At 39.3% G+C, this 27,229-nt stretch overlaps 1 protein-coding gene across 10 annotated transcripts in view; it reads right to left on the bottom strand.

Annotated features, from left to right (window-relative positions):
• Positions 1-5,796: 5,796 nt before the first annotated feature.
• CAPRIN2 (caprin family member 2) overlaps positions 5,797-27,229 on the bottom strand; it is a 33,329-nt gene continuing 11,896 nt past the window's right edge. For 2 of the 10 annotated variants that reach the window (XM_048302067.1, XM_048302070.1), the window contains exons 8-20: positions 26,709-26,752; positions 24,524-25,369; positions 19,234-19,365; positions 18,950-19,037; positions 18,453-18,508; positions 17,751-17,852; positions 15,987-16,097; positions 15,203-15,355; positions 11,992-12,175; positions 10,222-10,407; positions 8,817-8,917; positions 7,992-8,058; positions 5,797-6,721 (exon numbers count right to left, since the gene is read on the bottom strand). In XM_048302067.1, the coding sequence (XP_048158024.1) occupies positions 6,153-6,721; positions 7,992-8,058; positions 8,817-8,917; positions 10,222-10,407; positions 11,992-12,175; positions 15,203-15,355; positions 15,987-16,097; positions 17,751-17,852; positions 18,453-18,508; positions 18,950-19,037; positions 19,234-19,365; positions 24,524-25,369; positions 26,709-26,752 (2,639 nt within the window). In that variant the 3' untranslated portion in view covers positions 5,797-6,152. The remainder of the gene's footprint in view (positions 6,722-7,991; positions 8,059-8,816; positions 8,918-10,221; positions 10,408-11,991; positions 12,176-15,202; positions 15,356-15,986; positions 16,098-17,750; positions 17,853-18,452; positions 18,509-18,949; positions 19,038-19,233; positions 19,366-24,523; positions 25,370-26,708; positions 26,753-27,229) is intronic. The other 8 variants (XM_048302068.1, XM_048302069.1, XM_048302072.1 and 5 more) reach the window with 8 other exon arrangements.

The raw sequence follows: 27,229 nt of genomic DNA, 5'->3' as shown, positions 1-27,229 counted from the left end.
TGATTAAGTGGTAGGAAGAACAGAAAGACTATTTGCTGCACTAAGGAGGAGTCAAACACAAGGGCAATTACAAGATCATCCCATTATATAGGTGCCTTAAGAATACAGTTGGACAATATGTCATTTGTTCATTGTAATTACAGTATAAACCAGAACGTTAAAGCACCTGGCACTAGTGATTTAATAATAATTTGAAAATGTCCCTTAGTAACTTTGCCTCTAATTAAAAAGGAATCTAGCTGTCACAACAAATTGCACCTACCTGGCACTTGGAGATCGTGCGCTCTCTTGTGGTTTTCATCACCTTTTGAAGTGTTGCAGAACACCTGATCATTATCTTTCCTTTCTCCTGTAATACAGCTCTACGGCATCTAGCAAGAAATTGTAGACACTTTCATTGACCTTTCCATTTCTTCTTAAAAGCAGATGAGAGTATGCTCAGTAACCATAAAATAAAAACCAAAACAGTGTTAGAGTAAAAAGTATATATTATTAACTATGGTAATTCTTTGTTGCTTTCCCATTTTGATTAAGGTAATAAATTGTCCAGGGGAAACTGCCCATTTAAAAAATCTTGGATTCCATATCATAGTAAATCCAAATTGCTTTAAAGGATTTGTAGTGGTGTATCTCTACTCCCTTTTCCCAAATTCCATGTTATGGACAGTTTAAGAGCAGTTCTGTTTCATTCCATTTCTGTTAAGTTCACCTACCATGGATGAATACAAAGTTATTAAATTTATTCATTGAAGAACTTTTGTAGAGCTAATGATGTAAAACATATCAATAAAGAACAAAATATACCTAAAGGGTATTATAACATCTTTCTAAAATGTTTCTCAGAATTTTTTTGCACTTACAATGGTACTTTTAGTGTTGCAAGCATCGTAGTTTACCTGTGTGCTGGGTTTGCTGGATGCCTGACACTTCTTTCTGGACAACATGAACCTTCATAGATACCAGTGACTATGTTACTCTAAAAATAATTAATTGAAATATTTTTATGTGATTTCAAAAACTTCAGGATGAAAGTAACTACTTATAAGCAAGAACTAATATGCCTTTTTGTTAGAGCAAAGATTCTGTTAATATTTGGGGTTTCATCTACTTAGAATGAATGGTTGGGTTTGGTTTCTTAAATCTGTTCTGCTACTCTGCAAATTAAGAATCTGAGGTAAAATTCAGAGATTTTTCTTGTTGGCTCTCTAACTGCTGGTGACAGAAGATCCAATGTGAAGGGACTAGTGAGATATTAAGAAACTAAAAGAAATGAAATCAAAGTTGCACCAGCATGCAAGTAAGGAAAAATAAAAGAATGACAGTACCAGGGAGATAAGGAAATAATACAAAACAAAGATGTGAGGTTTTTTTAAAGCTTCAAAGCTTTCCAGGTGTGCTATAACAGTTTTGTAAAGTATTTAGAACAAACAATCTTATTTTAAAACTCAGCTGTGAAACCAAGGATTTTCAAAGTAACCAGTTTGACCTGAACAAAAATTAAACAGGTTCTTTACAAAGTTGCCATCAAGACAACTCTATTAAGTTCAAGAACTTTGGGAGGTGTAGAAAAACTTGAAAAGCCTCACATGTTGCAGGTTACTTGGAATAAGTCCTTTGACTTTTGGTGGCTTTGAAATGCAGTCTGGTGGGGTCTCAGCTGCCTGTAACACACTGCTGGCAGAGAACAACCCCTCTCTCATCATGCCAACCACGTCCCTTTAGGACAGCACCTGGTTGTAAGTTGTTAATAAGAGGCACTCCTGAAAAAGCATAAGAAAGCAAGCGGCGCTCCTCTGTGTGATGTGCTACAGGCTAACAGCAAACCACTGCTTTCAATGTAGTGCCTATTTCATTGTAGTAAACTAATGACAAAGTGATTGGATCTGTACTTAGCATAAAGCCTTCATTCCGTACCAACCACATCTCAAACCTTACTCTAGGGCCCAAAAACTGTATGAACTAATACTTTCCATAATACTTTCCAGCCAGATTAGTACTTCACAATATTATTTTTTCAAACATTCAATCCACAAATACTAATGTGTAAGTTTTTAAAATTCTTAATAGAATTGTTTATAGTTGGGAGAAAATTAAGTTGATCAGAGACTTGTGAACAAGTGTGTAACTAGGATTAATTCATTTTTACCTGGTTATGATACTGCATCTCTCCAATTATAATACACAACAGACTTTTCATATCCTTCACAAGACATGTATAGGTTTAATAAAGAACTAGCAAGGATGATCTGCAGCAGATAAATGTATTCCAGTCCTCCAGACACAAGCTCTTCATCACAGCTAAAATTCTGAAGCCGTCCCCCCCACTGACTGTTTTGTTGGAGCAGCTGTAGATAACAAAGCAGTTAGGGAGGAAAAGGTGTCTAAACTGAACCAGCAGGACAGAGCAGTGACATTCTCTGCACCACCACTGCAGCCTGCAGGATGGAGGTTTCCTTAGCCACAGGAAGTCAGCCATGGCAGTGCTGGGAGATTATTCATTGTCTCCCCTCACTTCCATGACCTGGAAAAAACCCACAAAAGTCACAAGTCCATTAGAATTTTGAAAACTTTAAGAAACCCTTTGTCAGAGTTGAACCCCTCTGAGCTGGCAGCTCAGCCCCACACAGCCACTCACTCACTCCTTCCAACGGGACAGGGAAAAGAGTTGGAAAGACAAAAGTGAGAAAACCCACGGGTTCAGATAAAGGTAGTTTAACAGGTAAAGCAGAAACTCAAGCAAAGCCAAGCAAAGAATTCATTTACCACTTCCTATGGGCAGGCAGGTGCTCAGCCGTTTCCAGGAAAGCAGGGCTCCATCACATGTAACGGTGACTTAAGATCTCAGACACCATAACTCAAATGGTTATTTTATATATAGTACTTCTTCCCCCAGCTTGGATTGCTAAGCACAATGTCATCTGGTCTGGGGTATCCCTTGGGTTGGTTGGGATCAGCTGTCCTGCCTTTAACCCTTCCCAAATCCTTGTGCTCCCCCAGCCCACTCACTGGTGGGGCAGAGTGAGAGACCGAAAAGGCCTTGACTCTGTGCAAGGCCTGCTCAGCAATAACCAAAACATCCCTGAGTTATCAACACTGTTTATACAGTTTTATACAACCCCATACCAGTTACTCTGACTAGAATTAACTCTCTCCCAGCCAAACCATTACACCCCCCCATTTCAGGGTCCTTCTAGTATTTCACTGCTGTCAAGAGAAGGAAACACAGAAATTTACTCACTCTAAATGCAAACATAGTGTTTCTTACCCTTAAAGTTTGTCTTCAGCAGGCTGTACGAGAGAAGTAAATCAGAGAGAATTTAGGTGGTATCCAATGTGCACAGCAGACAGCAACAGGAAATGTAGCAGAACTATGACACCCCTTTCTATGTTTCAATTAGACCTGATTATATTCCTCATATAGTTAAGGCATTTTTCCTAATGCAACAATCCAATCAACTTCATTTAACAATTACTGAGAAAAAAAGGAGTGTAAAGACAACTTACACTGTCAGACAGTATTTACATGAAAACTACACAGTGAAGTATTTCCAGGTTGTGAAACTCACCTGTTAAATGCTTTGCCCAGAAGCAGAATAAAAAACTAGGTCGTTAGTCTGGACACACTGACTAGACTAAAACTGTGTCAGTAGAAAATGCACTGAAATATTCTGAAGTACTTTGGGAAGCTTTCAAAAACCATTATTAATCTAAAAGCATAATGAGATATCCCTACCTTAGTGTTTATCATCATGGAAAAATCATATGACATAACATTTTTAGGTATTTTGGAGATCAGAGTAGCAATTTGCTATCAGTGGATTTTGGCCAGCTATGGCTATGGCAAAAAGGTGCTTTGCTTGGTCTTATGCATTGTTTTTTTTAAACACACTCTTAGCATTTAAGGTTCAGTAACAGTCTTTTGAGTTGCTTCTAGTCTGAAAACTTCTTTAGGACAGTACCTGTTCAGTTGTATTTATACTCCTTTTTGTAACAGAGGTTACTAAAACCTGTGTTCACAAGGTGGCTAGAAACAGTGAAAACCAACAGCTCTAGCTAAAAAGGTACTATGTGAGAAATCCACAGGATTAAATCAATCATATTTTTTAGTTATTCTAAGGGATGAGACTTCTCCAAGTTATGTGTTCTTTTCAATAAAAAATAATAGGACAAAACCAGACATTTTATTTTAAAGTAGCTACTACTGAAAAGATTGTGATTCAGGCTGATAAAGCCTAAAAACCTTCACTTTCAAAAAAACCCCATCCACTACATGATTTACAGTCAAGGAATTGTATGATTAGATTTCATATTTCATCTTACCTGCACAACTCTGGCTGTAATTCCTTTTAGCTAGGAATTTAAAATCTCTTCTACAAGATACAGCTCTGAAATTGAAATGTTTACCTCCTATCTAGTTAAACCGCCACTTATTCTGTAGTGCATGTTCTAGAAATAAACCTCTTTGTTGGCTAAAGTCAGAACTACCATTTTTAAAATTACAAAATACAGGCTTAGTGTACAAGAGTTAAGGCTTGACATTTTTGTAGTGGTAAAAACTAGGTTCCCTAAAGCTTCTCCTACCTCAACTTCTCCTCTCAAAATTTGCCAAAGGAACTAAACCAAGACTTGAAGTATGATCACCCTCTAAAAATCTGTATGGAAAAAAAGCTGAGCTTGGAACAAATCAAGATCTTTATGCCAGTAACTTTATGAAGTCATGCCAGACTTGTTGTGGCATCTGCATGGTAGTAAGGGCAAACTGAAGTTGGAAGGTGTGAAACCACTTAACAAGAAACAGCAGCTTTATACTAGGCTTGAAGTTTATTCAGTTTAGGTTTTTACTTTTATTTAAATAAGCAGATAGCTCAGCTGCTTTCACTTTGCATAGTTCTGCTTCAGCCTTAGATATACCAGTCAGGCTTGTGCACCAGCTAATTTAGTACACTCAGATAAGTGCTTTATACTGCTAAAACAATCTACTGAAGCTTTTGAAATGAGAGAGCCAGTGACCTACCTTCTTACTAGTTCATATTACCATTTTAAACATTGAAACTATTTATAGTATTTGACACTGCAGCTTCGACAAGGACATACATCATGGCTGTTCAGTTCTCAGGCCACAAGAGTACTGAAGGCTGGTCAAACAGCCCAAGAGCTGTAAGAAAGGGATTTCAGAAATGCTTCCTAGCATTTGTATTCATGTTTGATTTAAAATGCAAGCACCAGGCTTCAACAACAAATACCAAGTTCCTCAGCAGTTCTCTGAAATGAGGAAAGTATTTTTATACCTGTATAAAGATTTTTATACCTGTATAAAAATCTGATTCAGGTCTCATGCAGGGGGAAGCCATACACATTTATGCTTCATAAAGTTGAATTTTAACTTTAAAATATATTGCAGCTGAATAACAGTGTAAGCCAGCCCCTTCTGTGACTGTTCTCAGGCTTAAGAATTTCAACCACATCACTACTGAAGGACTGAGGCTATGACCATGCTAGATTTTGACAGCGTATGTATTTAAAATAAGTAGTCCTAATGAAGTATGTAGCATTGCACTTGTAATTTCTTGACCTTTCAGTTGAAAAGAAAGAAGGTAACTAAATCCTGAATTCATTTTGATCAAGGTAACACTCTTGAGAATGGCATTAAGCAAGAACAAAACCAAATAATCCCAGTTAAATACAAATTACCCTAAATTATTGAAACTTTGACACCAGTTCTGTGTAATAGTCATGTACAGACCAAATCAGGAAAAAGGTCAGTGATATGTCTTAAAATTAAAACCACGGGCAAAATTAATACTAAAATGCATATTAACTTGTTTTATTGAGGCACAACAAGGCATTGTGAATAGCCCATACTTGAGGCAATCAATAGTGTAGTAAGCTGGACATTAATACAGTTTAGGGTAAGTGCAAACAATATACATTCACAGCTTTATTAGCAAGGCTACATCACAACTGATAAAGTGCCAAATTAGTGCTGATTCAGTACCCCAACTCCATGATTTCACCTTGCAAAACAGGACCACCATTTCCCCCCAATAATGGAACCACATATCCTCTATAAAGTCAGTAGTAAGTGCAAAGCTAGTCCCACCCCCCTCACCAAGGTGTTTGGAGCAGCTCTTTTGTAAACATCGCACTGGATTTTAGTCCTGATAAAGGAGGTATCCCGAAAAGGTGGAGTATTTCCAGCTACTTCCATAGATGGCTCCCCGATGCAGCCGTAGCCAGATCTGATCTCCCTGGAACAGCTGCAGGACTGCATGGTTGCTAGCTGTTTCATGGTCAGGAGCCCCATCATTTGCATAGGCTGACACGAGGACCTCTTCGTTCTTCATGAGATTCACATACAGGGGGACATTGACAGCCAGTTTCAGCATGTGGAAGATGAAGACATAGGTACCATTCACGGGACAGTTGAACCTACCAAGCTGGATATCAAAAGTTTCTCCAAGGTTGTTGAGCAACAGGTCAAACGCAATGGGCTGGTCTAGAGTTCCAGGGGCCAGGTTGGATGTTCGAGCAGCAGAGAAGGCAACCCTCATCTGCTGTGGGAGCGGGTAGACGTGCACTGGGAGTATGGTGGCAGCCTGGCTCGTCACTGGCATATCCACAGGGGTGATGCTGCGGGAGTCTCCCTGCCCAGAGTCCCCACTGTTAAAGGTCTCATTGTCTCGTTCTGGGCTGCTCACCTGAGAGGAGTCACTCCACCCTGCTGTTAAGAACCATTAGCAGCTGTAAGTATTAAAACCCTTAAGCCTGCAGGCATAATCTCAAGCAGCAAGTACACAGGCTTTGCAGCAGATTGATCTTTCAGCCACAGCAAGTTGTCAAAGGACCCCAGTGAGAACAGAACTGTGAAGTGGGCTTACATTCATCACACTTGCATTGAGCAGGATGGGACATAACTGAGCAATGAACAATTACTTCTTATACTTCTAAGTAAGAGAGGGCAGTAGGTTGCAATCGTTTTAGCTTTAGTATGTCACATGTGTCATCTTAAAAAGCATATGCTAACTTCTGAGGGGAAATAAAATGGAATTGCTGAAAAATACTGACAAAGTGAGAGCCACGGCACCTTCAAGATCTGAATTTTCACTTCATGTTACTCACTGTAGTTGCATTTCTAGTAGACCTTACCAACTTATGATGCCAGAATATTTAAAGTCTGACAAACTAGAGCTGCTTTTAAGTTCTCTGCACCTCACTCCCCAAATTAAAGCTGTTAATCTTTTCAAATACTCAAGTTAAAAGGGTCTATAATGAAAAAATTAATAAATCTGAGAAATTTAGAGCAGTCACACTCAAGTTGCAAACCATTGTTATTTCCACTGGGAAACAACACCTTAAAACAAACTATAAAATAAGTGAAGTTGCTGTGAGATCTTGATGCTAATGAGTACTTCTATCAGCTATTAATTCACCATGATCTCATATTTAGTTCTCTTCTGAGGTATATTCTATGAATCATCCCTCAAACTAGGATATGACCTGCTTTACCCTAAAACAGCTTCCACGGTATGCCGTAATTTCCCTTCAGTCTCTAAAATAGTGATCTACAGCTACTCTTCATCTCGCTTCTCATCTGTAGCACTGGAAGTCCCTCTTTTTCCAGCACACAGAATAGGAATAAATCATCTTGTTTCCAGCTCTTCAAAACACATGCTATTCATGCTTGGACTCCAACTAGAACACAGGGAACTGCCCTGAGTGCATTTTCCTAGTCAGGTTATTTGTGACATTCAGTAAGGTACCATTGTGTCAGAATTTGGTCATGAAGACTCCAGACTAAGAAGAGTAAAATTAAATCTTCTTGCTGTGCAATTCTGTGTAAGAACCGCACTCAAGCCTCCACCTAAGCTTGGTTAACTTACACCAAGCTCAATCTGTTAGGTGAGTGATGGTATTCTGCTTTTCACACTGTTCCCAGTAACACCCCAGCTGCAATGCCCAAGCACATACTGGACCACTGATGTCAGCCTTACCTCTTGAATTTGCTCGAGGACCGCTGCTTATCCCACCTCGTTTATAGCACTGCTGGTAATTAACATCCTTAAAGAGAAGTGTTAGGAAGATGGCTATAAGCAAATCTGAACTCAAGTGAGGCAAATACACTTTTTTTGCTCAATTTATTCAAATCTCTAGCATAGACAGTGACAGAGCTCAGAAACAAGATGCAGATAAACAGCTTTACATATGGAAAATTTACTTTTATAGTAGCTTGTATGAAATTAAAGATCTACTTTGATGCCTGTTGTAGCAAGTTAGCTTCTGAACTATGGACTCAGTTGAGGTTATGAGCACTACCCTTAAATCTCATGTCTGTTCAAAGTCCATGAGCCTGCACAGAAGACACTGACAGACCCTCCTCACACCAGGAACCTTTGTCTTCCTACTTTTTTTTTGGGGGGGGGGGGGAGGGGGGGGGGGAAGGGGGGCACATGGTTTTTGGCCTAACCACATTCTCAGCCAGTCCATTTAGGTGTTCATTATTTTACATTACAGAGGCATTTTAGTGAACCAACTTTTAAAATAATAGACTAGACTCATACAATATGTTATTTACCATCTGTTTGCATTTCAAAGATTCCTTTCAGACTAAAATCAACCTGCCATACAGCGATGTTACCTTTCTGAACTGACTTATTTCAGCTGCTGTCTACCATTCCACAAAAGGGTTTGTCTATGAAACAAAACTAACCTCTAGCTTGTAAGTAATAGTTCACCTGTTAAGATAATGAAAGGCTACCGTGTTAGAAGATTTGGCTCCTGTACAGCAGAAGGCTACTGGAAATAAAGTCAATACTTACCCTCTGAGAATATGGCATTCCAGCATAATCTCTACCAGGAAATTGTAACTGGCCATAGTTGCCATTAGCTAATGAAGGTGAACCTCTGTAAGCATCAAAACCTGTTCAAATAGAGTTGATTATTCAGTATCATTCATTGTTTGATTTGCATTACAAGTCCAGAATATAACTATAACTCTTTTTTTGGCAATTATGTACATTAAGTTATGCAGTAACACAGCTATTCTTAAATTTGGAATTGAATAGGGGCCTTGCTACTCCTATAACAAATGCATTTCATTAGCTACTCATAACTTACACACTGGCTATCTCAAAATTGCATGTTTAAAAATATTAATATCAGACCCTATCCATTGCCTGTGATACTAATGGGACATCCCAGAACAGCTGAAAAGCTTCCTAACTCCAGAAAAGGGATTTAAGGTAGAATTAAGAAACATTTTCTTTTGCTGTTACATACACTGAGCTATTACTGTTATACATTTAGGTGTTACTATAATTTTTGCCTTTTTAGCTATTAGCTTACTAACTTAAGCTATAATTTAACTACCAAAGCAGAGCTGCAAGCAATTCCATACCAGACACCATCAAACCCTGGACTGCTGTTAAGTCACAACTATAAAACTCATCATCTGGTACATGTTCCTACAAGGTACTGAGCGGGCTCAGCCCAACAACTGAAGCACCTATCGCAGACTAAATGCCCTTCCACTTCAAAGGGGAATAGGCCACAACCTGCAGCTGGTAGCTACCAACAACCTTAATTTAGTAACTGCTTAAAGTCAGCTGAAACTCTCTATAGTACTTCAGCTAGCAGCAAGAGAATAACTGGTCTGCAGAGACCAAATAAGCCTCCTCTTAAAAAGCTCTTCAGTTTGTAATTCATCTAGAAGGGCTCTTCGCTATTGGGAACCTCTCCCCCATCTTGGTTTCTGCTGGTAATATTAAAGTGAGAAGTGCTAAGCAAAAAATACCTTATTTTGGGCAAACACTGCAAGTAATATCTGAAAAGAAAGATGCCTGCCCAGTTTGTCAGCAAGATGCCAGGAGAAAGAATTAAGTGGGTAAAAAGTTCAGAACAGCAAGTGAAATTGCCAACAGAATAGTCCATATGAGTAATCTAATAACCTGTCACTGAAAGTTCCTATCTTCATGTTTAGGGAAGCTATGAAATTGCTCTGCCATTTGGCTTGACATCTCAAGTACAGGGACCACAAATAAAAGCCAGAATGAACTTCCTTAAATTCTACAACAGAGGGCCCCGTTCTCTGCACATTGCCCTTACAGCCTTGTTTTGAGATGTTTCGTATATATAGAACATGAATTTAATACTGTGTTGCGTTAAATCACGTTCCAGTGGTAGTACATTAGATCTTTTTTAGGATGATAGCAAATACAGACATACCTTTGTACCCACCAGGGGAGCGATACGAGTTAGCCAGCGACCTTCCACCTCTAGCAGATCCTCTGACAGACCCACGACTGTTGAGATAAGGCTGAGGGGGTCTGGGAATAACATTAGCCTGTGCTGGATAAAAGGCAAGGCTACCATTGCTAACAGGAACAGCTCCATCAGGTTGATAGTTCACTGCTTAAAAACAGAAGGCACACATGAATTCAAAGCTTTTTATAACTGCAGTAAGTTACCGTGCATAGAAGCAAGGGCAGCATTAGGACATTCAGAGACCAATTAAGCTGCTCTGAATATTCTGTTCTTCTGTCCCTTTATTACTTCATTTAAGTGATTGGATCCTTCCCTTTGTTTTGTAAAGTGTAATGCTTGTTAAAGTCTACTGTGGACAGCTCAGGCTCTCAGTGTAAGTCCCTAATGCATTCAACAAGAGTCAGTAGCATAGGTGAGAACAAGCTTGCCAGCGGCATGAAAAAACCCAATTTAGGTTAAAATCAAATAACATTTGATTAAGAATTTTCACTGATAAACTAGGTCACCTCAGTACTGACATCTGTTGAAACAGTGAGACAAACCACCACAGCTAGATAGCAATGATGGCTATGGAAAGCAGATATTTGGGTTCAGTCTCTTCAACAGGCATTCCTACCACATATTAGGCAGTTCAACTCCAAGCAAAATGTATTAAAGAATGCTTTTCACTCACAGGGGTGAGTGACTGGTTAGCTTTAAATACAAACCTTGCAACCATGAATGTACTTCCACAAGACCATGCTTTATTTCAATCCAAAAAGCTTAAAATTGATCCAAAACAATAGTATAAACACTCTGCACGTGAAGTCTGTGCAGAGTCACTGCACAAGGCTAATCAAAAAATTACAATTTTCTGTAAAAGAAGTACAGAATGCTTATCACCTGTAGTCTCAGAGATCAGAAAGAGCATTGAAGCTAAACATGCTTTCCTGACTGCTACTCTTACACTGTTCTTTTGAGTTCTTAATGTCTCATTCACTTCACACACTATCAGTCTGTTTCTAGCCTAAGACCTATGAAAATCACTCTGGCAGAAAAACAGCAGTTTTAAATGACCTTGAGCCATTTCATTAGATAGCGTTATGAATACAGATCCCTAGCTGTCACTTTCTTTCATCCTAAAACTTCAAGATATTTAGGGGCCAGTTTCATGTCAAATTTAGTGCCAGCTATACAAATCCACCTGGTGCACTACCTGAATGTCAAGTAGGTCAGGTTTGTGTTGAATGCAACAGCTCAAGACCACTTACTAGTTCGGTACTTCTCAGGTCAGATTGAAAACTTATCCCAGCTTTCTTACTTAGCATTCAGCAGCTCCCAGCACCGACAGCACTACTACCAGAGACCAGATTAATGATTTTAAATAAGAGTATTTCATCATTGCTGCTATTCCAAGCAAATGATTGTTTGACTGGCAAGTATCACCACATACTTGAATTTCTCACCTACTGGTGAGAAATTCAGGCATGTAAGTGACAACAGTCTGTTCATCTAATATAGAAACAAGTTTGAACCAGCCTTTCATCCTGCTAGCAGTTTTGAAATTAAGTTTACATACCATCAACTACATTAGAATTGATGTATGCCTAATGTTAGACATTTATGTAGCACCTGTTAGGAATTTCACTGGGTTAGAAGAACTCAACAGCACATGATAATGAATTTAAATAGTGATATAAACAGAACATACTTAAAGACTACTTGAAATACAGATTCAAGTGCAGTTCTCACCTGAAGACAGAGATTCTTGTGAAAGAGAGGTTTGTTCTGCAACATGAGAAGATTGCAACTGGCATTGAGGAGGAGTCTGTGTACTTGCTGTGGAGAAACTTTGGTTATATCCTGCTGAATATGAAGAATCCTCTTTAATTTCCTGGTCTTTACGTGGAGGCAGTGGTGCATTCACTTTAAATACCTACAACATATTTGAAAACGAGTGCTTAACACTACCAGCTAAAGTCTCTACCTATGCCACCACCCTGCTAGGCTGTGGTTTAAATCCATATGCTTTTTAACATCTCTAGAACACCAACTGTTTCTTAGAAATAATCAAGAACACCATGCATCAACCCATCCTTTTCTCTCTCAGTAAACTCACAGAACACACTCCTGTTTATGTAGCTAGTACCCAAGGAACAGCTTGATTGACCATAGCTACTGTACTCTATCAGCAGAGCTACTGTACTCTTATCAGCAGAACAATTACCATACAACAAGCTATTTTCCTTCTATGGGAAATCCACTGTGAAATCCACTGACTACCTGTCCTACAGCTCAACCTGAAGCTGGGACAGCTTACATTGAGATGAGATATTCCCATTTAGGAACAACCTGGGTGTTTATATGTGTCTTGGAACCTGATGCAACACTGCTATCCACTCAGACACCATATTAGACATCATTTGCCCCTTCAGTAAAGTCAACTTCATCTTTTCTACTCATTTAAAATTCCCCAAGAGTAAACACTTACTCTACATGAGCCTTGTCATTCAAATGTTATAGTCTGGGCAGTACAATGATGAGCAGATATTACTGTTAGTTAAATCTAATCAACCAGACTCCAGTCACTTCAGTGACTGTATTACTTTATAGCCAATAACACAATCACCAGAAATAATGCTGCTAAAAGTATCAACTAGTATCAACATCAAATAGGCAAAGTCTATTTTGATTAAAAGGATCTAAATTTCACATAAAGAACTGTCAGCACTACTGGTACTGAGTCTACACATGTATCTGACCATTTTCCAAGACTATAAACTCTCTGAAGACAGACTTGGGCAAAAGGCACAGCTACACGATGCAAGAAACAGCTTCACAGCTTGACAATTCTTCCCATTTGCTGATGCCCTTTAATTAAAAAGCAAGAAACAAATACTTTTTCCAGGGTCATGAAACCCACTATTGCCTCTAAGAGGCAGCATGGAAATGCCTCATGATATTGAAGTGTTGAGCATAAATTTTGAACCACTGTAAAAAAAACAGGCTTTGTTGGTTTTGGTGGTTTGTTTTGTTTGTTTGGTTTTTTTTAATTTTGATCACTTCATCTGGTAAACAAAGTGATCCAAAGCTAATCCTTTTTCTAAAAGAAATTTGAGAATGCAGGGCAGTCAGGCTGTCAACACCCACATGCTGAAGTATTTGTAGCAAGTGGTCTGCTTTTTCCTGCAGTGAGGGTTAGAGGTGGAATTCAAATCAAGGACTAGGGCTACAGGCCAAGTCTGCCTTTAAGCTTCCATAAGCACAAGAGCAGCAATAGGATGTTTGAAAACCTGTAATCAGATACTTCCATTACTGTCACTGTGATACCACTATTCGGCAAGGAATTATCCTGGCTATCTACTCAAGTGCAATGGCTATGTTTTCCTGGCAGCAATGAGAATCTAAGCAATGTAGGGAAGAAGAGAACCCTGCACTGCAAAGTTAAAGATTCCTACCACTACAAGAGGAATGAACATCTTCATGACTTAGTGACAGATGTTTGCCAGGTTTACCCAAAAATCCCAAGAGCAATCTTGGACATTTAACATCTCTGAAAACATGGCATTAGTTCAAGTGAACTTTCAGTGGTATTGTTATGATCAAAGCACTCTGAACACAGACAAGTTCCGACATAACCAGAATGACTGAGACCAAGACTCCATATTTATACCATGACAGACCCTTACCTTATAGACTGGGTCCCCAAAAGACTCTGGATTCCTCAATCATAGCATGCTGCTACTTCTCCACTTTCAGGAGAAAATCACCACCTAGCCACTTCGCATAACTTAAACATATCTAGCTTAGAAAAAAACCCACCTCCCTACCACTTATTTGTAATGTGCATCACAATTCTGTGCCTCTGAGGTAGGTTCTACTTGGATCTCTTCTACAAATACAGAAAACCAAGCAGAAAAAGTCAATGCAGTGATTTTACTACAGACCACAGCAGGATGTCTCAGATGTTTTAGTTGTTGACTCCTGTGATTTGAAAGGCTATTAGCTACCTTCTTCCACCAGCTCCTACCACATATGTCCCCATACTGCAAGACAGAGATTATCCAGCAAGTTGTGAATTGCACTGGTACTTTCGTTAAAATGGAGAATGCCTTTGGAGAATCTAAAGCTTGCTTTTGAGGAAAACATTAAATGAATGTTTGTATCATCTTCTGAAGAACGTACCAAAGGAGTAAACAATGTTACCTTCTCTGCAGTTGAACCTAATGAAATGGAGAGCCTTCCTCTGAACCCCTCTAAGCCTGCACTGCAGATTACCAGGAAGTAACAATGTTTGATACTATTTTTTGAGGCCATACACTATTACTGATGCTCTATATTTGCAGCAAACATCTCAGACTGTTTGGTCTGTTTCCTGGATACGTACACTGACTGCTTGTTAACAACTTAGGATAATGAGCAACACCAGTTTTACCAAAAAGACATTTTCCGTAATTCCATTGGACTGAGTTTTACCCCACTGAAACAAACACTATAAAAAGCAGCAAGACAAACTCAGGCTTCCGAAAGCATTTTGTCCTAACAGCTATATACTTCAGGATTCCTGTTCTCCAGTGAAGTCTGTTTAATTTGAAATCTTTTCCCAAGAAAACTGTAACATCAAACCTTACTTTAGGGCATAGCTATAAATCTGTTAATTTCAGGCCTGCCTTCTCCCTCTTAGTTCCTTGAGGCTACTAAAATATCCTAGTATTAGTGTTTTGGGGACTATACAGAGCAAAACCAGGATCTTTGTTCTTAGCTGATGTGTTTTCCAGGATCTTTGTTCTTAGCTGATGTGTTTTAAGTTCTGAAGGCATTAGAGAACCAGAGGACTAATCTAGGTTTTATTGTTAAAACAAAACAATCTATCGAGTTTGGTACTATTCCAAGAGGAGCCAGTTCCTCAGTGCTAGTCCCAAGTTACATCACTGTCAATTCTTTCTGCGTGTTGCATACTTACAGTCTGCATAGCCTGAAAGGGAGCTGCTGTTATTGTGACAGAGCTGCTGCTTGCTGGAGGAGACTGAAAGCTTTGCGCTGGTGGCACTGATGGCATGGGGGTGCTTGAAGTAGGCAATGGTGACTGTGGCTCACTTGGGAGGGGAATAGTTGCCTGGGGGAAGAACAAATGTAATGAAAGGTCACTTGATAATTATCAGGCAGTAACAGAAGCAGTTAATTTGTTCTAAAGCCTAGCCTGACAGAAGTCAGCAGTTTCTACAGGATGACATTTGGACATAGTAGAGCTACAAAATAGCTTTTGCTTACAATTTCAAATCTTGCTGTGCATCCTCAGCAAACAGTACTTCTATTGCAGTCTCTGCTGATTAAGTGAAATGTGCCTATGAGCTACTATACATACCATTCTTTGGCATAATATCACAATAAAGAGACATTGGGTATTTTTCCCTACCACTAAGGACACACAGAATGCTTTCTGTTCCATTTATTAATAGAAGATTCTTTGGCTGATATTAAAAATTACTTCTCTTTTCTGGAAGAACTTAGGAAATTTAGAGGGTCTGATTTTTTTCCCTTTCCCACTTAATTATGCTTCAGATTAGAAACAATGCTGAGTTGTCCAGACAAAGTATTAACCAGCATTAGGCCTCAGCTGCGCAGATGGCAAAATGAAATGTTGATTTAGAACACCAATATTTTTAGGAATCAGGAGTCAAAAGGACCACATCTAGAGCCTTACCATTTCAGCAACTTAAATATTTACCTTACTTGTGATAGCTCACCTGGGCAATTTCAATCTTTTTAGGTATCAGTGGCTCAGAAATACGTGAACTTGTCTGATATAGAGGCTGGGAAGTGTATTTCTCATTCTCTTGAGAAAGTGATGTTGCTGCCTAGAAGAAGCCATAATGCACCTGCTATTACAAGCAGCACTACAGAGTTCTGGTAAAGCTATGAAACACCAGTGGAAAAGTTGAAACAAATAGATTTTGAAAGACCAGCACAAACATTAAGTCCAAAGCCAAAGTACTAAACAGTCATCTTAACCAAAGCTTCAAGTAATTACCTTTAGAGATCCAAATTTAGATTACTCTTCTTACACAACTGGTTGTACAACTAGCCCTGCAAAGTCAGATCATTTTAAGAACAGTAGATTACTGCAAGCACTTACAGTGAAGCCTGCAACACACACCTGTCTCACGGAATCAAATGGAAAGATAAGTTGAGCTTCTGGTAAGCTCTGTCAAAGAAGGCTTTGCAAAGCCTGCATGTTCTGTAGTTAGCTCACACTTGTAAAGTTTAGGAGTTGCTTAATACTTAAATACAGAGCCTAGGGCTAAAGACTACCAGTCCTGTGCTCACCATGTACACATCACAGTGCCTCAGACAGCACTGGGATGTACTTGCACACCAGGAGGAGCACTGTCGCCATGGTGTGTATTCCCTGGTTGCGCTGGAACAAAAACTTATCTACTGCTTTCCCTGGAAAGAAAGACACACTAGACTTCAGGCTGAAGGGACTAGAGATAGGCTGGGCACAAGCAACCCAAATTCCAAACAATAAGTTTGCAAGAAATCTCAGAACATTCTACTAAATCAGACGTTCTACTTTATAGCACAGCACAAGCCTTCTGGATGCATATTGAACAGCAAAATCATTGAATTCTTCTCAGCACAAGGAGTCTCATGGCACTGTAGAAGTGAGAGAAGGTGTCAAGAATTGGGACAGAACTGCTGATTCAAGAGGTAGTAAGACTAATAGCCCTGTCAGAGCATTATATTCAGCTATAAAGTATATTGAGAAAAAGTAAGTACTACATACACAGTATGCTGGTAACATGTACATCAGCAAAAAAAATGTAAAGAGAACATTTCCCATTATGATCTACATACTCTGAGTTATAGAGTCCAACAGGAAAGAGCCAGCTGTGTTCTTGAACACAGCAATACAACTCACAAGAGATCTTTAAGACAGTGATCTGCATAAATTGAAACTTCTCAGCTCTAAACACTATTTGAATGTTATTTGAAGATTTAACTGCACATAAATGCAATTAAGCAAAGTTTTAGGTCTTAGCTGAACATAAGGAAGTCAGATTCCCAGTATTTCTTCAGTTAGTGCTTGAGAGAACATCTCAGTCTTCAGGTTACACACAGGTTCTGCTGTTTCATGACAGTACCCATCCCAAATTTATGCAACCTTTGTCATCATTAGAGGGAATATTCTACACTGTACCCAAAGCAAATATTTATGCTGCTCCCATGTTCCCACAAGAATGTGCACCACACTTTTTAGTGAGCATTTTTCATCCCACACCCTTCCTGTGTCAAGAAGCAGACTGTTCACTTTGCATTCATGCAGTACTAGCAAGACTTTTCCACCCATCTTTAAGTATTCCAGATTGCAGGCTATACTACTGCTGCCACTTGCATTCTGTCCCTGTATGTTGTTCAAGTACAGCTACTCAGGAGGGCCCCAGCTCAGCTTTCTGTTAGGGCTGGCTGTCACACAGATCTGAATGCCAGTGAACCCCAGGGTATGGTACCTGTGGTGTCACCAAGTCCTCAGTTTCAGAGCCAGAAAGAGCGTGATCAGCAGATGCTAGGGAAGTGTTTGAACCATGCAGTGCCATGGATGAAGCAGCAGGCTTGCAAGGAGAGAAGACAGAGATAAGGTTTCGAAAATATTGAACGTAAGTGTTTGGTTTCACTAAGACTCACACCCTGAGCACGTCCAAGTAAGCCTCACAATAAGGCAGGGACCAAAGTGTTTTGACCAGTTAGTCAGTTTTCTAGGAATTCTCGTTAGTGGCAAGGAAACATTTAAAAGCAAAAGTCACAAGACATGCAAGCACAGTGAGTCAATTTAAGGTTCATTTAACCACAATTACCAAAGCTTGGGACACAATCTTTGGTGTAAGGATCTTGAAAATGGAAACATGCACTACCTAGGAAAGAAACTAGCTGTTCTTCTGCACACAACTACTAGCTATGACCTGAATCTATAGGTAAAATATGCAAGCTATTTCAGCATGTCTTCAACATACTTCAAGAATTTTCAAGCATTTATTGCCCCTTTTCAACCAGAAGAGCAGCCAGCTTTGTCAGCATTTGAGTGATCTTAGACTCACAAGCTATTACCTTGTATGAAATACAAAGCAACTGACAAGAAAAACAACTCAAGTATAAGTCCATGCTGGTAAATAACTTCTATCTGCCTCTTCAGGGCAGCCCTAACTTCAACTTACCTGAAGGGGCTGTTGAAGAAAATCACTCTGACTTGGCAGTTTCTGCTCTTTTGAAGCTGTAAAAGTAGAATGCATTAAGCAACATTTACTTTTAAATTCAAACACTACATATAGTTTCAGTGTGCAGTTCTATTATTTTAAAATATTTGGTATGTGAAGATACAAACTATTTTTATCACGTGGACTGCAAATATTTAAACCTAGCATCAGCAAACTACACCCAATTGAAAACTTCAGGTTTTTGGTAAAAGAGGACAGGTATTCAATGATAAAAATATTTTTACCACAGAAGAGATACCCACTTTCCAGATTAAGAAAAAAATTAATAAACTGGGTAATTGAGATCTACAGCCCAAGATCCACCCAGTCTTTTAGCATGGTCTGTTCTTTATAATTAAACAAGCTATCTTCACCAGGCCTACTGATCTACAGCCCAAGCAAACCCTGTTAGTGCTTGCAAAATTTTACATACCATTTACACTTATAGTATCACCTACCTACAGGACTACTTGCTGGAGTAACTGAAGGAGGTTGGGATGAACCAATGGCACTTGGTGAAGCTTTATCAAAATCCAGAATGGACTCCTTTCAAAAAAAGATCACCATTGGGTAGAAAAAAAATTAAAGTCTAGACACAAATGAAACATTCTCACTTGACAAGCTGCTGTTAGCTAATTAGAGGTAAATTCATTCATTCAGTGCCAACACACATTGTCAGCACTGTTCTCCCTAACCCAGTAGGAACTGGAGCTTTGTGCTACAACAGCACAGAAAAACATACTTGCATGAAGTTGTAAGTCCCTTGTATCTGAGTCATCAGATCCTGAAGTTTTTCCCTTCTCAATACTGGATCTTTTGGAAGAGTTGAAGTAGAGCAAAATTCTGCAGCTGGCTGATGTACAGGTTTAGGCACCTAATAAGGAGAAATTATATTAAATCTAATACTGGAAGCAGGACAAGATCCCTTATCCAATACACTTCCAGAGCAACCAAGAGGTGTCAGACACTGTGGGCCAAGGAATTCTGTGCTGTTATTGATATTTCTTGAATCAAGCTTTTGCTTTATCAGAAAAAAGTCATCTTCCTGTTGCTACAACTAGTTAAGCCACATATTTTATAGAATGGTTTGGGTTGGAAGAGAGATTGAAGATTATCTAGTTCCAACCTCCCTGCCATGGGCAGGAACACCTTTCACTAGATTAATTCACTTCAATTTCTTATAGTCTAACGTAAAGTTGACTGCATCTAGCACAAAATTAGGCACTTGCATCTAAGGACAGTCACATTTAATTTGAAGGACAGAGCAAACTTAAAAATCAAAGCTGCATCACTCAAGGTTTACTTCCTCCCAAGAGAGCCTACACCAGTAAGTACAGATCTTTTATTAGGATGGCATTTCCAGACAATCTGTAAAAACTGCACCTAAGAGATATACTGCAAGCAAGTAACTTGGGATGAGACCAAAGTGTTTCTACTAAAAAGCCAGATGATCTCAATGCACCAGCTCCTGCAGAAAGTATTACATCCAAATTTGGCATAAATATACCTGTGCTCCTACACAACAAACTAACATGGACTTTTGCAGGGCTTTATCACTCCTTGAGTATTTCAGCTGGTTCCTTAAGAGTTCATCCCAACTGGTTCTCACTCCACTTTAAAAGAGGGACATGCTTTGTCAGAGAACAAGTCAGTCTAAGGTAACAGAAAAATTATAATAGTAAGCTCCTTAAGTAGCAGAAGCCCTGTTGTTTAAAGGGTGACAATAATCTTAGACTGTCTAGATAGTCTAACACATCTTTTGAAAGCAGCTCAGAGAAGAGGCAGGCTTGTTAGAAGTATTTTAACCCAATAACTTTTCGTGGTTCTCTAAAGTTTTGCTGTTCTGTGCAGCTAGAGGGAGGCAAATCTGAAGACATTTAGTTGCATTATTTCAACTGGCCCAAATGTTGAGATAGCAGGAATATGTGAAAGCCTTTATTTTCAACACCTGTGTTTCTAACAGGAGGTTACTACTTCAATATATTGTACAGGCGTGTTAGTGAGTATTTGCATGAAGTCATTGGAAAATACATAGCAGAAGGCTATTTGTGTTATGACAATTGTCACACTAAATCCATAACAAACTGATGAAGTGCTCTTTGTCCACTTTTAGGACAAGCCTAAGAACACTCCTGCATTTCTTTTTTGACAGTTATCTGAAACTAATCTCTGGCCTTTGCAGAAATTCCAATACCATGCACAGGCAAGAAGCTTACAGCACATGATTAACTTGGGAGGACTCCGTCTCTAGTATCTGTGTGGCCCACATGATAGCTGCTTGATCAGCTGTGAGAAGTTTTACTTCATTCTAGAGTTCAGAGTGCATCTTTGTACAGCTCTATCTTAATTAGAAATTCTGCTGCACAAGCACTACCTTTGACTACCCGTTAAATACAAGTTTATACTGCTAGAGCTTCCAATAATGAACAGTAACTAAAGCTTTTAAGGATATTAGTGTAGGAAAAAAGATACAGCTGAATAAAGTTAATCTCAGTGAGTTATAGATTAAGTTGCTGGCAATCTGAATCTTTTTGTCCATCACTTTCAGTCCTCACTTGCAAATAGTCTTAATTTTACAGCACTCACTGTCATAGTAAATCCAGTATGGGTCAAACTGATTCATGCTTTTGTTACCCTCTTCCTCCTCACTACCATCTCTACTAAGACACAAGGACACTACCAAACTGGTTCTGTATGTTTGAAAATGGGTAACAGAAGCCTTTCACCTTTAAGTCACCTAACTAGGTCAAGTCTGGCAGGGTCTAAAGCTCTTAAGGTAGTCCACTAACTACATAAGTAAGACTTGTATATTAAACACAAAAAAAAGTTGAAAAAGCCCCAAGAGCACAGAAGCAGAAAAGACTTGTCACTTTTCAAAGTGACATTGCTTCCAAAGATGATAAAATTCCTGTATGCTTCTACAATTTGTCAGAGTTTTTATCTCCTTCCCCAGCTCACACTCTGTGCATTATGTTGGTAGCATTCTTTACTTCAAGAAGTACAAGAATGCAGGGTTACATATATGATATCAGAGCTTTAAACCAGGACTGAAACATTGAGACTTTACATTCCATAGAAGTTATTTTCTAGTTCATATATATATTAAAATACACCAGCCAGAAGCAGCCTCATATTGATTTGCTGCTTTGCTGGTACCTAGGAGTCCAAAACTACAATACTTAAGTGCAATATAAGATCATATACAGGAAGGTACCAGGAAATTAAAGTATTTCAGTTTTTATGCCTTTTTATAAAGAGATGCTTTGAAGAAGAGCAGGCACTTGACATTTAAGATGGTTTTAAACCAAGTTTTCTTTCTAGCCTACTATTGTTTCTGGTAGTCATTAAAAACTAGCAGCAGATTCTGACCTGCTAGTCTGGCTCAGATCAAACCTGTACATGCTAAGATCACTTAACACTAACCTGAATGTTGCTTGAACTACTAGAGTTTAACAGCACTGGTAAATTGAGGGTCTAATTTGTCATAAGAAATGTTTTTGAAACCTAGCTTGAACACTACTTATACATTCAGCAAAAAGTGTCTTGCCTTACATCCAGAGAATTGACTGAAAGTAGAGGTGAAACATCTAGAATTTGTTCTAGGACCCATTAAACCATTGCAAATAAACCAATGACCACTTTGGAATTTGGCTAGTCAGAGTGCCAATATACCAAGGACTCCTGTTAAAGCTGGAATTTTTAGAGACTGAAGGTCTGCTTACATGCACCACTAACATACCACTTCAACCATCTCATTTACTAGTAAAACTTCATTCTGTGAGACAGGACTTCAATTCCTCTTTAGGTTTGTTGGTTATGGAGTACTAAATGAGGTGGAAATACCTAAGCTGTAATCAGTTATTGCCAGCTGTGCCATGTAGATACACAATTAAAATCTGCTTGCTACTCAGAGCAGCATTCACAGCACATGTGAATTAAACGACACACTGGATGACAGCACAAGCCAAACTGTTTTGCTTTCCTGTAGCAGGCCACAAATTCAGCTCTAACCAAGTTTGCTGGTCCACAGGTTGCACAAACATTTAAACAGAACAACAGGTAAACAGGTCTGCACATCAGCTCACCCTTCTATCTTCGGCTCAGCTTCTTAGGTATGGCACCTTAAAGTACATTAAGTTAAATAAGCATATTTAAATACCTCAAAACATAGGTTTTTTTTAAAGACCTCAGAGCTCTAACAGTTTCAGCTCAGAGGGCAGCAGCAGTGGCACAAGTCTTTTATCTGACATGCCTACATCCTTGCACAAGAGCATTTATAGATTCTCTCAGAGTTAAACAGTTCCAACTATAGCACTGCATTGCCTCTTTTTTATATAAGCAAGTGCAAGAGAAATTGTTATCTGAAGAGCTTAACATGATTTTAATTGTTCTTTTTATGGACCTCAAGTCGAAGATGTCTTTTTTAGAAAGCTGGTTATGGAAACTAGTTATGTTGACAGTACACTGTTCTCTACTCTATTGAATATACTTTTGATACTAGGATTTCTCAATAGCTACTAAGCAAAAAAGAGCCAGCTGATGCTTTCCTATGGTCTATGTAAATCCAAGTTTGAATATTATAAAACACTCTTTGTTTACTTAATTCAGCAATCCCCCTTCAGTGACCTCACATTCCAGCATTTAGTTCAATTTTGCCAGTATATGCACACCTGCACACTACCAGGGAGATTCTGAAGCCGTTTGCAAGTTTCTCCAGATGACTGGAAACCCTTTTTTTACTTGCTGCAGCAAAGTTTTCTCAACCACTTAAGCCATCCATCCATCCCACACAAAAACAAGAGGAAGTATCTTCTCATTAGGAAGCATCTTGCATTTAAGGTAATCTGACACCAGAAATTCCAAGGCACCTTACAAGTGCTTGAGACTATTCCAATACCTAGTTTCAGTTACAGGAATACCGTGCATAGTTGGGTGCACAACACCTATTTGTGCTCAGAGTTACTTAGTGAGGCAACCAGCTTTTCTACTTGTACCACCACCACCACCAGTGGACACAAGATTCTACAAAGCTTAGTGTAAAGATGGATCAAGCTGAAACACCATAATCCCATGCTGTTACCCAGTGCTGCATGTTACATACTCTTTTAATCTCGGGTTCAACCTTCTGTTTGCGGTCTCGCCTCTAAGCACAAGAATATCCATTTTTCAGTTAAGTCAAGTTTACTGACAAGATACAAGCTTAATCATTTACCATGAGTAACATGGGACATACTGATTCCTGCTTTCTTGCAGGAAGATAGTAGTTGTGACAACACTGTGCACAAAGAAGCACTCAATTCCCCATATTTTCTTCCTCAAGTCTACCTTTAGAGTAACACTTCTCTTAGTGTCTAAGGCAGACATAGCAGAGCTCAGTTACCTGTTTTTACAGTGATCAGCATTAATGCTACCCAAGCTCAGGTGAGAAAGAAGGTAATGTGCCCAAAGGGTAGCAGCCTGCTCAGCTGTAAGCCATGCAATGGCTTTCATTTTACATTTCTAACACTCTGCTATTGTTAGAGTCCCAGGACAGCAGTATGGTTTATGCATTCATCTGGAAATACATATTTAAACCCCTGTACAGTTGGTATTGCTTGATCTAGACATTAGATCTCTCTTGAATCAGCAGCTATTTTAATCAAAAGCCTAAAAATTACTGAAGTGTTATTTGCATGCAGCCACAAAGTATTTGATCCCTGGATGAGTCATACCTGCTTTGTACTGCTAACAGTGGACAGAGCCAATAGCTACAGATGAACCAAGTTAATTCTTCTGTCTTATGCATAAAGCAGTTATTCAAGGTTCAAACACAGCAATACTTCGCTGATGTAAAAAACAAAGCAGACCATCTTGCTATTCAAATATAAACTTTATCCGCCAGGAGTATTTCCCCCAAGAAAGAATGAAATGGGAGTCTAAATATTGGCCTACAAAATACACCTTATACACCTCTGCTTGGTGTATAGGTGGCTTTATTCCAATACACTAATGTCAAAAGCTTATGACAGATAATACTACATATGCCAACTCACTTCTTTGGGTTCCATATCAAACTTCTTTGGCCCCATCTGTTCCTTTGGCCCCATACTGGCAGCTGCCCAGGACTTCGGAGGGTTCTGTAACTGCGGTGATGACACTTGCTGCTGCCTGTCAGCTTTTTCCCAAGCCTCTCGAGTCTCCTGCTTCTTTTGTTCTGGCTCCTCCCTAACATGTGCAGCCCAAGCCTTCACAGGCTCCTGCTTCTTTTGCTCTGGCTCTTCCCTAACAGGCACTTCCCATGTTTTCATAGGGTCTGGCTTCTTTTGTTCTGGTTGCTCCCTAGTTTGGGTTACCCAAGGTTTTGGAGATTCCCGCTTTTCTTCTGGTTCTTCCTTAACTTTGGTTACCCAAGGTTTTGAGGACTCCTGCTTTTTCTGCTCCTGCTCTTCCCTAACTTTTGTTACCCATGGCTTAGGTGATTCCTGTTTCTTCTGGTCCTGCTCTTCCCTAACCTTTGCTACCCAGGGTTTGGAAGACTCCTGCTCCTCTCGGACACGTGCTACCCATGCCTTTGGAGCTTCCAGCTTCTTCTGTTGTTCCTCCTCCCCACGGGTCTCCCAGGGCTTTGCAGACTCACGCTTCTGTTCCTCCTCTTTAGCACGAGCTTCCCAAGGCTTTGGAGAATCTGGTCTTTTTAGTTCTTGCTGTCTAACACGAGCTTCCCAAGGCTTTAAGATCTCTTGTTTCTGCTTCTGTTCCTGCTCTTCAATATCAACAAGCATCTCCCAGGACTTTGGAGGTTCTTGCTTTCTAGCACACTCGGCTTCCCAAGATCTGGGCTCTTCTGGCTTCTTCTTGACAGAGTATTCTGCCTCAGGCAAATAACGCCTGTTGAGAAACTATATAGACCAAAGAAACTTAATGGCTCCCAAGAACACATTTTGCTACTACAGTTCAGGTCAGTTAAATTAGGTCACCCAGCTACTGAAAACTGCTGACTAAAAGCAGAGCCTAGACAGTCTAAGCACTAGTCATAGAAACCGTGTGGACAGCCATGGCTTTATCCTGCAACACTGCAGACTAGCTTTGCTTGGCATGCCACAGAGAAACAGGGAACAGTACTGAACAGCACAAGTAAAACCCAGCTGAATGAATCTACTGCCCTTATCCTCAGTGCTACCTGATGCTCCTAGACAGTAACAATGCTATATTTAATTGTGATTTTTATAAAGGTAGCTCTCCTTCTAAGCACCTACAAAGCCTTGGTACTATATTAGACATTCTGCTAAGTGCCCCAAAATATTAGACCCAGTAACCAAGTATAACCCTCATTCTTAGTGGAGTTTTAATACTAAAATGTCACCATATTCTCAGATTTAGTACCACTGGACTTCAACTGCAGGCTGTTTAGTGTCAGTAAGTCTGAGAGTTCAATGATGATGTCTTAAGTTTTTCTAAGTTACCACTTTGTCATGAACAGGAAATAAATACATGAAGTGAAGAATGTACAAGGCTCACTGGCTGAAATCTTTTTTCTGACTAGACATCAGATGAGTGTTAGGTAACAGTGCTACCAGTAAGTTACAAAGACTTGTTCTAGAGTACACCCTCTAGTGGGACACCTTGGAAACAAGGATTCAGCATTTTAAGAACCAGTATTTCCACTTGGAAAAAAGACACCCTTCCCCACCTTTTGAACCAGGTCTAATGATTTCTATGCTACTGACAGTCAAAGCTTGAGTACGGGAGTCTGAAGAGCTGCTGAAACAGGTCTACACAACCTGTGCACACAAGTCTGTCTTGGGTTTCCTACCTTCCTGACAAATCAGAGTAAGACCAGCATCATTCTCAACCCCACCAATATCAAGCCTACTGCAACAAGCTTAGCTTTTATGGAAAGCTTTAGTAGATGTGTATTTTCTCTATTCCACAGTACACAAAAGATCAGTGTTTCCACTCTAAAGGCTGATGCTTTGTTTTATTCAGGAAAGTGCCAGAGCATTAAAGTACTATACTGCTTCATATAATCCTGCTCCATTTATCCCAAAATATCCCAGATGCCATAAATTTGGGGTTACAAATGGAAGTGTAAGCAAGTCTTTAACACTTCCTACATCCAGCAACACCTAGATTGCTGTTCAGACTCCCTTTTTAAGTTTAAAAAAGGGCTGCAAAAGAGCATTTGTGTCTGATAAATCACAATACTAAAGGCAAGCAATTAACAGTAGAGTATCTTACCTCCTGTGGCTGTATTTCAGACTTCATAAGCTCCATAATGGATTCTAGAGAAAGGATGTTAATTTGTTTCAACTGATCAAATGCAGAAAGGCAGATCAAACAGTAGCAACTCCTTAAATCTATTTTAAATAGTAGTACCAGTTGCTAAACCAGATCTTCTGAAAGCTGAGCTTGCCATTCTATTTGTAGACAAGCTTTTACTTTATGACTAGCTTTTACCATTTCAGTAGTTTAAACAAGAAACATTTTATAGTCTTCATAATTTTGTTATCCTAATATGTAACATTCCCTACACACCAGACAGTTCCCACATCTTCAACTTGCTCAGAGGGCAATAGCATTGTATTGTTATGAATTAATGTTTTTTCTACATTATTAGCTAGAATAGGGTTACAAGCCCTGCAGGTTCCATTTCAGCTACTACCTTGCAAGTAAGCAACAGCACAGCATCAGATTTAGCGCCAAGCTATGCACAGTCAGTGCTCAGTTTGAGCCTTTCCCAACACTGATATAAAAGTTGA

Source organism: Corvus hawaiiensis, chromosome 4, assembly GCF_020740725.1.
Source record: "Corvus hawaiiensis isolate bCorHaw1 chromosome 4, bCorHaw1.pri.cur, whole genome shotgun sequence".
NCBI lineage: Eukaryota > Metazoa > Chordata > Aves > Passeriformes > Corvidae > Corvus > Corvus hawaiiensis.
This window is presented reverse-complemented; position numbering and strand designations above follow the sequence as displayed.